This window comes from Nesoenas mayeri, assembly GCF_963082525.1.
Source record: "Nesoenas mayeri genome assembly, chromosome: 15".
Classification (NCBI taxonomy): domain Eukaryota; kingdom Metazoa; phylum Chordata; class Aves; order Columbiformes; family Columbidae; genus Nesoenas; species Nesoenas mayeri.
Genome location: NC_137559.1, coordinates 235795 through 252920, shown reverse-complemented (window position 1 = coordinate 252920; position 17126 = coordinate 235795). Strand labels below are relative to the sequence as shown.

Sequence of the window (17126 nt, the reverse complement as noted above, 5' to 3'; positions counted from 1 at the left end):
CGCCCGCCGAGCGCCCGCCGAGGCCCCCGCGCCCGCGCCGCCCCCTCAGCGCCGCGGGAGCCCGCTCGTCCAGCCTCTTCGGCCCGCCGCCCTGACCGGGGGTCGCGGAGCCCCCTCTAGCGGCTCCCGGCAGCGGCACAGGGGCGGTGCTGGTCCCCGTGTGACCCGGAGGAGCTCGCTTCTCCCCCCGCCGCCGCCGCCGCCTCCTTTCCTCCCCCCGCCCGCTCGCCCGGCCGGCGCCGGGCCCCGGATGCAAGAGGCCGGCGGAGGGACGTCATTGTTCCCCGACGGGCTGTAACAGTAGGCGGAGCGGGCCGGGCTGAGGCGGGGGCTGCGGCGAGGGGGACCCGGCAGCGCCGAGTCAAGCGGGGCCGAGCCAGGTAATGGGGCTGGGGAGCGGGGTCGGGCCTGGCGGGGCCTGGCGGGGCCCGGCAGCGCCGCGTGCGCCTCCCTGCCTTGAAATCAATGGGCCGGGGGGGAGGGGCCGGCCCGGGAAAGGGAAGGGAGAGCGGCCGGCGGGAGCAGCCGGCTCAGCGCAGCCCTGCCCTGCCCTGCCCTGCCCACCCCGCCGGGGCGCCGGCCGGGCGCTCGGCCGCTGCCCTCCTGGCTGGCGGGCAGCCGGAGGGGGTGGGACCCCCGGGCGGGGCGGGGCGCCGTCCCCAGCACGCGGCGGAGGGACCCAGCCCCGCCGCCGCCGCCACCCCCTGGGCCGGCGGGACCGGCCCCCTCCCGGCGCGATGCCGCCGCTCCGCGCCTGCCGCCTCCGTTACAGGCGCCGTGTTCCCGCCGGCGCCCGCCTGCCGCTCCCTTCTGCTGCCGGCGCGGGGACTCGGCGTTGCTTGCCTGCGTCCCGGTGCCGGCGGGAGGCGGCCGCCTTGCCATCGCCCCGAGCCCCGCGGTGGCAGCGGCGTTGTTCCCCGCCGGGCGCGGCGTTGTTCCCCGCTCGGCGAGGCGGCGGCTCCCCGCGGGGCCTGCCGCCTCCCGCTCGGAGGGTCCGGGTTCGATTCGTCTCCCCTTCCCCCGCCCGCAGCGCCGAACCCCCCCCCGCCGCGTTGCCATGGGCACGGAGTCGCCGTTGGGCGCTGCCTGTCGCGGACCTGCCCCCGGACGGTCTGGAAGGCGCGGGCGCGGGCCCGAAAAGGTGAAGGTGGGGAGGGCGGGCGCTGGGGCGGCCCGGCGCGCCGCCAGGCCTGCCCCCGGCTGGGCCGGGAGCCGCGGGGCTGCGTCGGTGTGTGAGTTGGCGGGAGAAGGGCGAGGCGCGGGGAAGCGGGGGCGCCCTCAGAGCCGTTTCCCGGCCCCCTCGCCTGCGTGTGGGGGTCGGTTTTCTTTCGTGTGTCTTCGGGCTCTCGCCGCTCCCGAGCGCGGGCATGTTGCGTGCAGGCGGGCCGTGCCCGCCCGCCAGAGCCGCCGGGCGCCGCGGGCTGCCGGAGCCGCCAGAGCCGCAGCGCTCCGGAGAGGCAGAGCGGAGCGTGGCCGAGGTGGCGCTCCCCGCTCTGCGCCGGTAGTGGAAGGGCGGCGGAGGCGGACGGTTTGGTTTTAAACAGGGCTGTTAGGAGGCGTTGAAGGACGCAGGGCGGTTCAGAGTCCGGCGGGACGCGGGGCGGCCCGGGCCGAGGTGCCGGGTGCGGTACCGGGACGAGGTACCGGGACGAGGTGCCGGTTGCGGTACCGGGGTGCGGTACCGGGATGAGGTGCCGGTTGCGGTACCAGGGTGCGGTACCGGGCCGAGGTGCCGGGTGCGGTACCGGGACGAGGTGCCGGGCCGCCCCCCCCGGCGCCGCCGCCAGAACAGCCCGCAGCGGGAAGCGGCCGCTCACCGGGGCACGGAATATGTAAAGTTATGCTGTACTTCACGTACGTAATTGGCTTCCAATTAAGGGCAAAGTGATGATTAATTTCGCGTGTCCCGGCTTGGTGGCTGGGTTGTTTTTTCAATGAAAGCGAAACTAGTGCAGCGTGTGTGCGTTTCCTTTAGTTTTGTGTTTTGGTTTGTTCGTTTTGCTTACAGTAGTGTTGTGGTGTGAAGTGTAGTTTGTAATTTAGAGATGGAAACGTGCCTGATCCTCATATCTATGCCATAGTAGTTTTCTGTTGCTTCTTATTTCTACGGAGGTATATTTGTGCATGTATGTTTGGGGTTTTTTTTGCAGTCACTGCTGGGAATGTTTGTTTTGTAATGAGACAAATGCATAATCACTACTTCCTGGTTAAACGCAGTTTTGTGAATGGGCTCTTGTATGAAATCTTCCTGAGCTGTGATTTATTGTGTGCAAAGTGGAGACCCAATATAAATATTGAGGACCAAGTAATAGCTGAAAAAATCTAACCAGCGCTGGTGCAGAGCTCCAGTGGAAGGGCAGTAACTTCAGCGTCATAGTGAGAAGTCTATTGTGACATCCTCACAGGGAAACGGCACTCAGCGCACATGGCAGCGTAAAGTCACGTCCAGCCGCCGTATCGGAACAGGATCTGTGTGTATGTTGAACGAGTGAGGAAAAAATACCAGTGTTTATATTTTTTGTACCACTTTGTCAAAGAGATGTTATGTCCAAATACTGGCGTATTTTGAAAAAGTGGCGGATCTGATTTATTCTTGCTAGCATTGATATTTGCTGTGGATGGTGCTGGATATCAGGTACTGTATCCCTCAGTTGTCAAAAATAAATTAGAAAATACATAGGGCTTACCTCATTGGCCAATATAATGCTCAAGATTTTTTGTGATAATATTCTTCTGTTTGCTGCTCACCACACTCTTGATTCTGGTTTCTTGCCCTGCAAACATGCTTTAAATATGTCGTGGAAACACTTTCCCTTCAGTTGGGAAATGGAGATGCCACCGGTGTCGGCAATTTGAAGAGTGGCTCTTACCTGAACTCACTCGCAGCTTTCCAAAGGGACAAGGATCTGTCAGGAAAATGGGGGAAGTTTCCAGCTTTGTATATTATCGTCTGAGAAATGGAAAATGAGTATAGAGTGGATTTTAAATTGAAAATTTAAAGGGAAAAAGATCTAATTAGAGGCTTTGCACGTAATTTGTCATTTGTGAGACTAGAAGTTCTCTAATTTACTGTGCATTGTTTAATCTACCTTAAGTTTTATCAATAGCAATCAAGTTGTGCCATAAATCTGAAACTGCTTTATGCTTTGTTCTCTCAGTTGCTTCAGTATAAGAAAGCTGCTTTAAATCCTCAGTTAAGTTTATGGTTTCCCCAAACTTAAAAAGGCCCTACGTGCTATGGTAACAGTAGCAAAAATTTACATATAGAAATTGATAATTGATCATTCAGCGGCTTACTGTGCACACACAATTACACATATTTAAAGAGGTACCATCTTGAAACCTAATCAGCATTTTAAACAGGACTTAATGTCAGTTATCTCATTTGTCCTTGAGGGCTGAGGGTTTGTTTTGCTTTCTTTTATGTTTAGCACTTCCTTTTTATAGCTTACATTCCTCTGTTGTTTTGCCAGGGAAAAGTGTACAACTTTACATAAGTAGAACTGAAAAAGATGCTATATGATTCAACTTTTTGGTTGATAATAAGAGTTATAAATGTGATTGGTGCAAAATACCACAAGTACTGCTGCCAAAATTGTACCCAAACAACTGTTTCTTGGAGGGGCAGAATAAATCCAGATGGAAGTAAATTTCTGAATGTTTTCTTGCTCTGCTTTCCCAAGATTGCTCAGCGCTGTATCCCATCCCCTCCTTCTGGATCTCAACAGGCCGGTACCTGGATGTGCCGCTGCTCACAGCTCCTTAAACAGACAACAAAAAAGGCCTTTATAACTATAACGGATTAAAATCCTGTCAAAGTGTGAGAAGTGTCATCAGTCACCAGCTCTGCGGAAGTAAAAGGAATATTGATAACAGTTCTGATGGAAAATTCCACTTTGCGTGTTTAGTTTCGGGTTGGTTTTGTAGACTTGCGGTTGTTTTGTTTTATCATCATTCTTATCAGCTTTTTAGTTTTTCGTGTTATTTCTTTGGGACTAAGAGACAGGGTCTCGCCTTTTCTTTCTGGAGCGCTTCTTGACCTTCTTCTGTCAACTAGAACTTTTGCCTCTCTTGCAGATATGAACAATGACCATAGTTAACAAGCCAAAATCTTCAAAATCTAAAAAATCGTCATCGAGGCGGTCTGACAAATCTAAGAAACCCCGCACTAAGAAAATGACATCACGCACCGCAAATTTGGGCCGGGTACCACCTGCAGAAGATCCAAACAAAGTCTCTGTGGACAAAGGACCCGGAGGTGCTATTTATTGTAGATCATCTCAGAAGTCTAAGCCTTTTGCCCAAAGAGATCTAGGTAAGTGCTGCTTCTGTCCTCCCCCTTTTTCTTAAACAAAGCAGAACAGAAGTAGAGAATGCAGTTCTTATTCGTTGCAATGCTATAAAATGGGACTGTCACGAATAAAGATTTCAGTAGACTTCGATTTTATGAATCCTCCAAGACAACTGAAGGGACTGGTGTTGCAAAACTTAGCTTTCTCTATTTACAGTCTATTTGTAACTTACATTTGATCTATTTCCAATCAATGATGGGGAGCTTTTTGTGATACACAGACTTATGCAGGTTTTTTTCTGTTCTGCAGAAAAAAGTACATTTTACCATTGCTATTCAAGGCTTCCATTATTCACAAGTCTTTGAATGGTAATACTGCTCAGGAAGAGATCTGATTCTGTAAGGTTACCCTCTGTGCTAGTTACTTGCTTATTTTTCTGTCTTAGTTCTTATATTTATTACTGTATAATTACAAGGTTAAGATTGTGGTTTAAGTTGCAATGAGGAAAAAAACTGAACTAATAATCAGCTTAAAGACTATAGTTGGAAAGAAACCTGACAAAACTTCTTAAATCAGAGTGGTAGTTTGTCTTGTGTTAGAAGCTGAATAAACTATTGTCCAAAACAGTATGTTTACCAGCAAATTCGAGTGGCAGTGTTGTGTGGTTTTGCGGTTTGGCGTATCGCTGGCTCTTCTGGGTGCTCCTGTGGAATGCTACTTTTTGATTATCCTTTTTTTAAAGCAAAACCAATACATGTCTTTTAAAATATAATGTTCTTGCAGTTGTTAATGACGGAATTGCCCCGCCACAAAGGATTCTTTTTCCACCGGAGAAAATTTGTATGGATTGGCAACAAACGCAAAGTGTCGGAGTTGGGCTGCAGAATCTCGGCAACACGTGTTTCCTGAACTCCACGCTGCAGTGTCTGACCTACACGCCTCCTCTCGCCAATTACATGCTGTCCCTGGAGCACACTCAGTCCTGTGAGTGCCTCCCCTCTGGGGGCGGTCGCGCGGCTCCCCCGCGACAGAACCGTGATGCGTGGAAACCCCTCTGCTTGTCCTCTCTAACCCGTACACGCTGGCTTTGATCATGATCTTAAAGGTCTTTCCAGCCTAAATGATTCTATGATTATATTAAGAGGAGGCTCAGAATAGCATATAAACTGCGTTTATTCATTTAATGCATCATAGTAAAACTTCAAAAAAGGGTCATTTCTTGCTTCATGTGAATAATGAAGTGCATCGTAAAGTAAGACGTTTGAAGAACATTTGGCATTTGGGTTTCCTGCTGGTAGAAAGGCGGAAAAGTTTAGGATGTTGACATCATAGATTCTTGGTGTTCGCAGCCTAGACACTGTAATGCGCGAATACTGTGGTAAATGGTGTGTTCACTGGTGAGCCCTTGGAAAAAAACACCCCAGAAAGCACTATGAGCTAATATTTTATAAACTCAAATAGAAATTTGTGTGCGACTTAATTAAAATTTAGGCTGATCTTATTCGAAATATGATTTTCTATCTTTTAAACACTTAAATTTGTGTTGATTTATATTTTTATATTTGAATTTATTTAAGCCTAGGAGCTTATTTTCAAATCCATCTATATGTATTTTTACAAAGGCAGCTGTGTGCTTTCTAGTCTGGTATTTTAGTATTTATTCCTAGAAATTTAACTGTGTGTTCTTGCCATATATAAAAATTATCAGTTAAGAATCCTGTTGCAAAAAGGAGGGCAGAAATACTAATACATACATTACTTTAATCCTTCCGTTCTCCCAGAGGATCCTTAGCTCCGTGTCATGTAGCTCACCTAACAGCAGTGTGCTGAAAATAACACACATTTGCTCTCTGTGCTGTATCATCAGTGTCGATATTGTTCCCTCATATATTCTGCAGTATGTGGAGTTCACGCTCCTGTCAGAGTGCAAAAAAATGACATTGCAGCAGTTACTTACGTTTCTCATAGGGAAATGCGCTTTAATACAGGATTAATTGACACTTCTATATGGTTCTGCTTAATAAAATGTCACAGAAGTGTTGGGATACTGACACCTTAGGAGAAGAGAATGCAGGGTAGAGTGGACATTGTATGTGTAGCGCGAAGGTACAGCGTGGCAATGTATGTTTACTAAACTGGGATGCTTTCTTTCGCTCCTCAGGTCACGTAGAAGGTTTTTGTATGATGTGCACTATGGAAACTCACATTAATCAGGTCCTGTGTTGCTCTAATAATGCCATCAAACCTACATCCGTTATCAATGGCCTTAAAAGTGAGTCATTTCAGACAGTGTTAATTTTTGGTATTTTTAAATTATTCAAATAATTCTTTGCATATAAATGATTTTCATACTTTAAAGAAGAGAGAGTTTAGAAATACAAGCTTTTTTCATTTTATGAGGTAAATATAATAACAACTTTCTTATTTATTAGGAATAGGAAAACATTTCCATTTTGGCAGTCAAGAGGATGCACATGAATTCTTATGCTTCACTGTTGATGCTTTGCAGAAAGCCTGTTTGAATGGAAGCAACAAGTAAGCATAAACAGATTAACTTGAAAATGTTCCCTAGCCCCTTTTTATTCCTTTATTTACTCTGATAAATTAAAATTGTGTCCCTGGTTTTTATAAAAAGAAAACTGTTTGAAGAGGTAACTCTGTGCCTTCAGTCTTCTGACGTGTGACTATCATTTATTTCCAGATTAGACAGATCTTCTCAAGCCACCACACTTATTTATCAAATATTTGGAGGATATCTAAGATCCCGAGGTACTTTTTAAAAATCTTACTGTTCTCTGAAACTCGTCTATGTCTTTTTGTCTGTCTGTAGCAAAGGAGTTTGTAGTTTGACTAAAGTAATACAGATTAATAATTTAAATTTGCACATTTAGTCTCCTTTGCATATTGTTAAGCATTTGTATTTTGATTCCAGTGAAGTGCTTGAACTGCAAAGCAGTTTCAGATACGTACGAGCCATTCCTCGATATTACTTTGGATATAAAGGTAAGATATTTGTGAATATGGGTCGAGATATCCAGAGACTTGTAGAGCTTTCTGAAATAAGCTCATTTTACTGGAGAGCATATACTGTTAAAACAAAGGAGCTTGGTGGTGGATGGGAGTGGATTTCACATTGTTCTTTTGTGGAAGCCTTGTAAGTGGTCTCCATGTTTGCATTGGATTTAAGCTGGAAAAATAATAGTTATATCTATGCAAACAACCATACTGTCATTTTTCTTGATTATTCTACTTCAATATACATCTATTGTTAGACTGATGGGTTTGATTGTTCTCATTACTGATGCCAAAGCATACCGCAGATGCTGTCTGTGGTATTGCAAAATTTATTAATTTGGAGTAGAATAATTTTCAAATGAGGGAAATGTTGAGTGTTTCTGTTTCTGCCTCCTTCATAGTAATTGCTGGTTCACAGCAGGTCACTGGAGTATGAACTAGCAAGATTTTCTCCTAAACTACTAGTAAGTGTTCAGAACTTTGCATTTTCAGTGACCTGGTGTTCTCCTTTCTTACCCATGCAGGCAGTTACGTCTGTCACCCGAGCGCTGGAACAGTTCGTGAAACCGGAACAATTGGATGGTGAAAATAGTTATAAGTGCAGCAAGTAAGATTATCTCTAATTCCATCTTAATACAAGATAGTGTGTTGCATGGCGTGGTCATAAGTTATCTTTTGACTTTGTTTAGAAATAAGATGAGACACAACTCTCTGTTCTTTCATTTAGTTTTGTTTATATAGCTAATACACTGAAATAATTCAAAGCTTGGAAAAGAATACATTTGTTCCTGGGTTCCTGCAGACCGGGGCTCTCTTGTCCCACATGTAACATTTGCATGTCAGCAGAAAACTGGAAGAACGTATCCAGCACGAGTTCCAGTCGCCACTGTGGTGTACCACGATGTGGTACCTTGCCCTGCTCTCCCCATGAGCTCCAGATTCCTGGTCCTGCTTGGCGCCGGGTTGTTGAGCAGCCTCATCTTTTGGCACAACGAAGATACATGTTCAGACATTTGTTTGGCCATCAAAAGATAACGTTCTAAACCCTTTATTCTTTGTTGTGTAGAGCTGTCCTCTAATATCCTGCTATGTTCTCTCTGTTAACAAACCTGAAATGCAGTGTATGGATTTATGAAAAGAAAAAACATATTATGCAAGTAAATATCATTCAAATAGCATAAGCATCTGTGAGAGATTAAAGTTTGTTTGACTTTCTTTGGGGGGGACAGAATCTGCTGTTAAACATTTGTCTATGCTTGTTTTTAAGGTGTAAAAAGATGGTTCCGGCGTCAAAGAGGTACACGATACATCGTTCTTCCAATGTTCTCACAATATCACTGAAAAGATTCGCAAATTTTACAGGTGGAAAGATCAACAAGGTACATTTACAGCTGTCATGTAACACTGTCATCTTGGAATGGGAGATTTCCAAAAGATGAAGACTCATTTAAAAGTTGTTAATGTTTGCGGGCAGTAACTATAGACCAATAACTGTAGTCAAAGAAGAGTCAATATAACAACTATGGCTGCTTCTTTCTTTTTTACTGATGGTAAAGTTGCTGGGTGACCGTAAGAGTATGCCTTGCTCTTTAAGAGCTAATTCTGTAGAAAACAGTTCTCTGCCATTTAAATTATTAAATGTTGTTTATGAGAATAGTATTTTTAAATGAAAAAATATTTTTTCATATAATCCTAGTCTGTGTTTTTAGAAGTGTTTTTCTCATCCTATGAAGTATTTCAGGATAATTTTTGAATCTTCTTGGTTTCTCTTTAGGACGTAAAATATCCTGAATATTTGGATCTTCGAGCATATATGTCCCAATCAATAGGAGAACCACTCATCTATGCGTTATATGCAGTTCTTGTACATAGCGGCTTCAACTGCAATGCAGGACACTATCTCTGTTTCATAAAGGTAGATACCAGCGTGATTTCTAACAGGGGAGGATCTGTGCTGACCAGGAAATTAAAATCTCACTGGTAGCCGCCGTTTTTAGGGGAAAAGTTGCACTGTATGATTTGTTCGATTTGTTTTGTTCTGTAGCGTTCTATGTGTGATGTCATTTGGAAAACATGCAATTCCTGTAAAGATGTAATTGTCTTTATTTGCAGGCTGGCAATGGACTTTGGTATAGAATGAATGACGCATCAGTAGAACTTTCTGATATCAAAACAGTTCTCACTCAGCAAGCTTATGTACTTTTTTATATCAGGTAATAACAAAAACTAAACACGTTCAGAATATGTTTACTCTTCTGTTACTGATATTTGTCTCATTTTCAAGTGTTTTTCTTCCTGTCCTAGGAAAAGATCGCTATCTCTATAACTCGGTTCTATCTAACCTGAAATTCCCCATGTCATTTATTATCTTTCATTGCTGGGCCTTAAACTGCTGCACTTGTGTGGATTGCTATGTATGTGCTCTCTGCAGCTGGCTGATCTAGAAGGGAGGAGACGTTCAGGCCGTAGATGGTGTAAGGATGAGTTATTGCTCTGGAAAGGATAGTCACTGTAGGAAGACCATTATCTAGTTTTCAGTTTGTAGTCTTAGTTAAGTCTTCCTTATGTGTCTTCTGTGTCTTATAAACTGTTCCTATAAAATTATAGGATGAGGTTTAATCCGCGGATAGGCTGAAAGAAAACCTCTAGATTCAGATCACTGCTCTTTTCGCAGGCGCTACGATCTGACCCTCGGAGAACGCGCGTTTTATTTACCAGCTCCGTCTTATCCCCGTCCGTTCCTCGGCCAGCGGGGGGCTAATAGTAAACAAGCCGGATTTATGGGACCACGACTTCCTCCTCATATGATTAAGGTAATTTGAGGGTGTCAGATAATGGCGCCAAATTGATAGTGGGTTTTGGGTTTGGTGTGGGGTTTTTGTTGTTATTTTCTAGCATCCGAGTTCTATTTTCCCTCCCACGCTGCAGCTTTCTGCTCGGCGCTGTGCGACAGCCGCAGTATTCCTGCAGCGGCTAATCCTGAACTGTGCCGCCATGCTACTTCACTTCTGCACTTCAGTTCAGCTTTCTGAAGTACTGAGCACCACGCCTTTGAGACAATTGAAGTAGCCTACTAATGCTTAAACAATTAAAAAACAATCTCCCCAATGAGTGTAACTGTAGCTGAGACAGTGAAAACAAATTGTCTTGTTCCTGCACACCAGAACAATTATTCCAGTGTTTTCAGGGAGTGTTTAAAGGGGAAAATAAACCTTTGGGAATAGCTTTGGTCAATGTTAACTTGTTTGAGAGGGTTTTGAAAGTTATGCTCATCTGACACCAATATGCAGTAAAACAAAAGCAGGAGTTAAGCACGCTTGTTGGACTCGTATTTGTATTTAGAGGGCGGTGTTTTCTTAGGTGTTGGGGCAATTTGTAGAAACATTTAGTAGGAGAATTTCGTGTTTTTAAACTTTAATGCTGTGTATTTGCACATATCCATCTTGAAATCTCTTTTTAAATACAGAATTCAAATCGTTTAAATGGGAACGGACCCCTGAAAGAGGATCCGAATACCGTCGGGGTCACCCTGAAAAGACCGTCCTCAGCTCCGCCCACGGCCTGTGTGCAGAACTGGGCCATCGCCAGGCCCTCGATGGCCGACCCGTCGAAGAACCAGAAGATCACTATCAGTATTCACAACAAGTTACCTGCACGTCAGACTGTGTCACAACCCAGCTGTCTTAGCAGCGCTGCGGAGGACGAGGATCCGAGCAGGCCTGCTCCTTCTTCCACCATCACTAATTCCTCCGCAGCCGAGTCTACCTCAAACGCATCTACTGTGTCCGTTGCTACTAACATTTCCAAGCCAGAAGTTCCCGATGAAATGTTTGTTGAGCCAGCGGTGAACGGAACTCCCACTCTGGGCTCGGATAACGCCGTCCTGTACAGCGCAGAATCCTCGGGAAAGCCTGAGGACTCGAAGGGCTTGTTCAAAAGGAATTGCAGCCTAATATCTTCTAATGGACTTCTGATCGGAAAGGTGGTCCGTACATTGCAGAATTCCCATTCTTCCTGTCCCAACACCGAAGAAGAAAGATGCCTACAAGATCTGCCAAAAAATGATTTAGTAAATGGTGCTATTAGTTTAGATAAGGAATCTAACGAAAATGGACTGAAACTTAATGATTCAACTTGCCAAGTCCCACCTGTTAAACCTTCGGAGATTTTCTTCTCTAAAACAAATGGACTGCTTGAAACAGTGAGTGAATTTCACACCTATGATTTATTGGGTATTCAGGCGCATTATAATGTTCCCAGTTCATGTGAAATACCAAGAAAACGCACAGCACAAGTTTCATCGTAACACTTTGTCCTATTATCCCATTAGAATTTGCTGAGCTCACATATGAGAACATGTCGGCCTAAGAGAAGTTCAGCTGAGATAATACTTCATACATTTCGTAAATGTATTTGGGGGCGGGGTGAGCGGGATGCTGTGTAAAACAGGGATAGCGCGTATAACTCAAACGGATCTACACCTAATGTAGTTTTGTACTAAAACTAATATTTTTTTCTGTTTGTTAACTTCTGCACTTTAATTGTAGATGCCGGTAGCTCTGTCACCAGTTCCTCAAGACATAATCTTAGAATCACTTACCTATAGCCAGCTGAACAACTTGTCAGAAGAAATAAGGTAAACGGAGTACTCTGCTTAAAACAAGATCCCATGCAAGTTTATAATCGTTTGACCTGTCTAATAATACTAGTTCATGGAAAGATATTTAAATCAGTCCAGAGAATTCCACACTGTACATCTAGTGTTGCAAACATCGGCACTGAGCACGTATTATCCTGATATTAAATGCAGGTGGATGCCTCCTGAAGAGCTTCTTTATAGAACGTTCTTTTTTTTTCTTCCTGTTGTCTGTAATACTTCTTCTATCCCTCTTTCCTTTTTTTTCCATCTTAGGATGTGCGAATATAAATCCCCACCATCTGCTTTCCCATTGTAGAGAGAGGGAGGTCTCTGTGTTTACGTCTTTCTGGCTGGGGGAGAGCAAATACAGCGGTGCTGGCTGTTGAAGTGACTCAGAACAGCAGGTGGAGGGAGCCAGATACGTTTGGTGGGGGGTTTTAATGCAGTACTTGCAGAATCAAGATTAAACCCCCACATTCTCTAGGAGCTGAGGAAGATTGAGGGTTCTAAAGGGAATGTCTTTCAGAGTTTTCCAATAGCCACCAATTTTTTTACTTAAGGGGATTTTACTCCTAACATTCGTCTTTCAGATGGAGTTTTTGCAGTGAAAAATGTGTTTTTATTTTGTGCAGTGTCCCTGGACCTCTGAAGTCTTCTGAGAATGATCCTCTTATGGAAACTGTAGTCATGGAAGCGCTGTTTTCCTATGAAGAAAACAGGAAAGTTCCTTCTACCTTTAGGCCTGAGGTTGAGAATCTTCTCACTCAACCAAACTCTGAAACCACTGCTGCCAAAGAAGATGTTACCGAAAGTATTCTACCAAGAGCTGACAACGCGCATCCCAACGTCAACGGTCAACATAAGGTTAGAAAAAAATCCGTGGATGCAGCAGATGAATTCCTTGGTCAGTGCGAGTCTGGAGACCCTCGAGACAAAGACAAACCAAGAAGAGCAAAAGAACCCGAGCTCGTTTCAAAAGAAAATCCCTTGTACATCAGGGGGTCTCCTGAGAGCGAAGAGAAATTAGGGCAAACTTCCTCTATCAAGTCTGACATTGAATGTAGTTCTAAAAAACTTGCATCTCTAGATATTACAGAAAAATGCCAAGACACAAAGGACTTTTCTAATAACTATGTGGAGGTACCACCTGTCAATGACTCCTCCATTACGAAGCTCGATAAAGTTTTGGAGAGTCAGTTTTCTAGAGAAAACGAGGGACTGGGTAATAAAAAATGTGAAGAAGATAAACATAGGAAAAAGTATAAGAAAAAAATATATGACTCTAAAAAAACTGACAAAGAGCACTACCGGAAGAAGAGAGAGTACTCGGACACCGACGAGAGGGAGAAGGAGAAGCAAGCCCGAGGCAAAGCAGATGACCATTCCCACAAGAGGAGGTGCTCTCGCAGCGCGGAAACAAATAGGCAAAACCGTCATAAGCAAGAGTATTGCAATGAGAGCAAGTACAGATCTTCCCACAACGAAAGAAACAGTCCAAATAATGGCAAAAGCTCAGGAAAATATTCTCGTTATAGATCCCGAAGCAGAGAAAGAACAGAACAAGAGAGGAATAGGTATTATTATTCCAAAGGAGAGAGAACTTGGAGCAGAGAAAGATACTATCAAGACCAACCGCGGAGATGGGAAAAATGCAGATACTACAACGATTATTATTCGTCTCATGGAGCAAGAGACGGGAGAGAGAGAAGGTCCTACTGCGACAGGGACTTTGACAAATCGAGTCAAGCGTACAGCAGCCGGTCGCACCAGGACTACCAGGGCAAGGGCCGCTGGGCGCACGGCGCGCTGGCCCGAGGGGACGACGCCCCCCACTGCGGCGGCCCCCGGGCACACCCGCACCACGGCTCAGCACCCCCGCAGCAGCCCCAGAAGCAGCCCCGGGAGGGGCGCGCGCCCGCCCCCCAGGAGCTCTGCGGGGACACCCAGAAGCCGAGGGCCGGCAAGAGACGGCCCAGCCCCGCGGGGGGCGGCGACACCCCCAGGAAGTGCCGCAGGGTGGATGACCAAAGAGCCAGGAAGTACAAGAAGGTCAAGAAGAAAAAGAAGTCCAAAGATAAACACCGAGAGAAGGATTACAAGTAAGCAAGGATTCCAGCATCAGCAGCAGTTTTTCCCTAATTCTTTTCTGGGTGTTTCTCATGTCTGCCTTGTTTTCATTGTTTCTAAGTGATTTCTGTTGCACAATGTCACCGGGGATCAATCATGTCATTAGGTGAGTCGAGTGAAGGCAGGAAAGATTGCTGAATTGTGTTAGAGCAGTCGATCTGGACCACGTAGTTAGAGTCACATCTGCACACCGTCCTCACTGGGCTACAACACGTTCTTGTAATTCCACATATTCCACAAGTAGCTCCTGTTAATAATTTGTGTACAAACCGGGACCACTTGTCCTTCAGTCTGAGGTCTCACATTTGCTGCAGCTAAAGTGCAGAAACTACCACAAAATAGCTGACATGCTGCAAGTCCTCACCCGCGGTAAAATAAATAACGTTTTCTATATGTATCAAGTGCTACATCTGTTTTTCTGTTTTTAACTTGCATGTCTCCCTCAGACTCTATGACCTGGATTTCTCTGTGCTCCGCTTTGACAACGACAATCACAAACACAAGAAAAAGAAGAAAAAGAAGAAACACATCAGGAAACTGAAAGGCTACTTGGAATATTTAGATCCTCATTTCCAGAAGAAAACCCGTGAGAAGAAGGAAGGCTCCTGTCCTCCGGGCGGTTACTTCTGTGAGCAATACGGCAGCCAGGGCAGCGCGCAGCCCTGCGAGGGCAGCGCCGGGGAGGGCCGGCGCCGCAGCGCCCTGCCGGCCGCCGGGGCCCGGACAGGTAAGCAGCCGGGTGCCCGCAGGACTCCTTTTCGTTCACATGCACACTGTTAGTAAAACAGCTTCAGATGCTTGTGAGCTTAAAGCTCTGCTTCATCTCAGGGCTTCTGAACCGTCTGCATCAATAGTTCAAAAAAAGTAGTGAGAGTTTTCTCCTTTTCTAAGTCACTGCTAAGCAAGGAAGTCTGAAATAGAACTGCAAAGGGGTTGGAGGGCAAGTAACTTTAATTTGATCTGGTGGTGAAGTGGCAAACAAGCGGGAGAGCCGCAGCTGCCTGACAGCGCTCGGTCCAACGCGCCCGCAGGCAGCTGCTGCTGCTTCTCGAAGGGGAATCGGTGCGCGGAGGCTCAGCAGCTGCATGGGTGGTGCTGCAGCGCCGAGGTTCAGCTGCACGGGCGGTGCTGCAGCGCCAACACCCCGAGCAAATCAACGCCGCGTTGGGCTGGTTCCCACCCAAACAGAGTCTGTTGCTCTCAGTAATACTGAACCGTTGTTTTTCAGACGCAGATCTGCCTTCTGAGCGCGCTGAATTCACGGCCCTTGACCCTGCAGACGACGCTTCACAATTTAACACCTGGAGAGTATGTTAAACTCCTGCTCTTTCACTTACCTGGGGTTTTGTTTTCTGTTGTTGTGGTTTGTGTTGTTTTCTGTTTTGGTGTGTGTTTGTTTTTCTGTTAGTATAGGCTTAGAAATACAGACAAGTGGACTGATGAAACCATTTTCCCCATTTTTAATATAAAAAAGTCAGTTTGGTACCTCTTATAAAAAAACCTAAATACAAACTTGAGTTCCTGACTGAATTTACACTGAAATCTCTGCTATTGCTTGTCATGGTCCCGACGTGGGCTCCTAGTAGATAATATGGTTTAAATTAATTAGCTTTAGAGTTACGCACTGAAGAAAATTGCACGCTGCAACAAATGCAACATCTAAAATCAAATTTGACAACATGTGCCGCAAAAGGACTGAACCAAGGTCTTTCAGAGACTCTGTAAAAACAGATACGGATGTGAAGATGCTGCAGCTGCTCCCGCAGGGCCGGGGCTCGCAGCCCGCGGCCAGCAGGGGCCAGCAGGGGCCAGCAGGGGCCAGCAGGGGCCAGCAGGGGCCAGCAGGGGCCAGCAGGGGCCAGCAGGGGCCAGCAGGGGCCAGCAGGGGCCAGCGGCTGCTTCCGCCGCGCCCGGGACATGTGGGACGGGCCGTTTGGCCGTTAACGCGACGCTGGCCCCCGGATGTGCTGGAACGCGGCTCGTTCAGGTCTGGAGTACTTTAACATGGGTGTTAATGAGCTTCATCTCCTGGAAGGTCCATCTTGTTTTAAAAAACGGTCTCTGGAAGGCTCTTCTGAAGGACGGAATCTGATCTCAAGATGCCGCCCTCAAAGAGCTGGAGCCAGATTAGTAAAGCTGAGAAGGAAGCGTTAGCGTGTGCTTTTTCACCAGGGCCCGTGTTCCTTTGAACAGATCAAGAGGGTTGGCAAGGGCCGAGTGACAGCGCGACAAGAAAAGTCCGGAGGGGCGGGCGGAGGCAGCAGTTGAGCGCAGCCCGTCCCGCATTCCTGCACGGGCCGCCCGGCAGGGCGCGGGCTGCGGGCGAGGCTGGTCCTGCGCAGGATTGCGAGGAAACCAGGGATGCTGTCGAGGCCAAACCTCACCTGAGTTTAACTCACCGAAGGGCTGTTTGCCGTTAAAGCAGGCGGCTTTGCCTTCGCGCCCCGTACAGAGCCGAGACGGGGCCGGTTTAAGGCGGGGTCTGCGCTCCGTGCCGCTCGGGGACGCGGACTGACCGCGCTTCCCTTTGTGTTCCAGGTGCGGAGCTCGCTGACGGAAACCTTCACCGCTCCAGCCACGCCGACCACCAAACCCAGCAACGCGCTGCCGACACCGACCGCCTCTCACCACCAAACCCAACATTACCAGTACTGACCATCACACTTCACATTCATTATCAAAACAGTTACCATCGAGACAAAATCCAGTCATAAGTGGTGCTTAACATTTCTGTACAGAATTTTACCATGGAAGAACTTTTTTTTAGTTTTTAACTTGAGACTTTCTTTTTTAAAATATACTTCTAATCCAAAAGGGTGGAAACTTTTTACAACTGCTGAACATTGTAAATTACCACATAAACATCTCACCGATGTGAGATAATGCCCTGGAATAGACCATCTCAAATGCTGCTTAATGACAGACTCAGGTTGACTTTATGTTATTCATGTAACGTTACTCCAAGTTTGACATCTGGTGCACGAGCGACCAGGAACTATAAAAATTGCAACTGACAGTCTGTATATTTAATTTAAAGACTTATTTAAAATTTC

General features: G+C 46.4%; 1 protein-coding gene across 1 annotated transcript; it reads left to right on the top strand.

Annotated features, from left to right (window-relative positions):
- Positions 1–4086: 4086 nt before the first annotated feature.
- On the top strand, positions 4087–16728 carry USP42 (ubiquitin specific peptidase 42; the record flags this gene model as incomplete). The annotated part of the gene is made up of 17 exons (XM_080353937.1): positions 4087–4315; positions 5076–5276; positions 6454–6564; positions 6725–6827; positions 6994–7061; positions 7225–7295; positions 7832–7914; positions 8575–8686; positions 9082–9222; positions 9420–9520; positions 9982–10120; positions 10774–11508; positions 11855–11943; positions 12579–14045; positions 14520–14800; positions 15302–15381; positions 16612–16728. The coding sequence occupies 17 exons, from the start codon at positions 4087–4089 to the stop codon at positions 16726–16728; spliced, it is 4128 nt and encodes a 1375-aa protein (XP_080210063.1).
- Between the last annotated feature and the right edge of the window lie 398 nt (positions 16729–17126).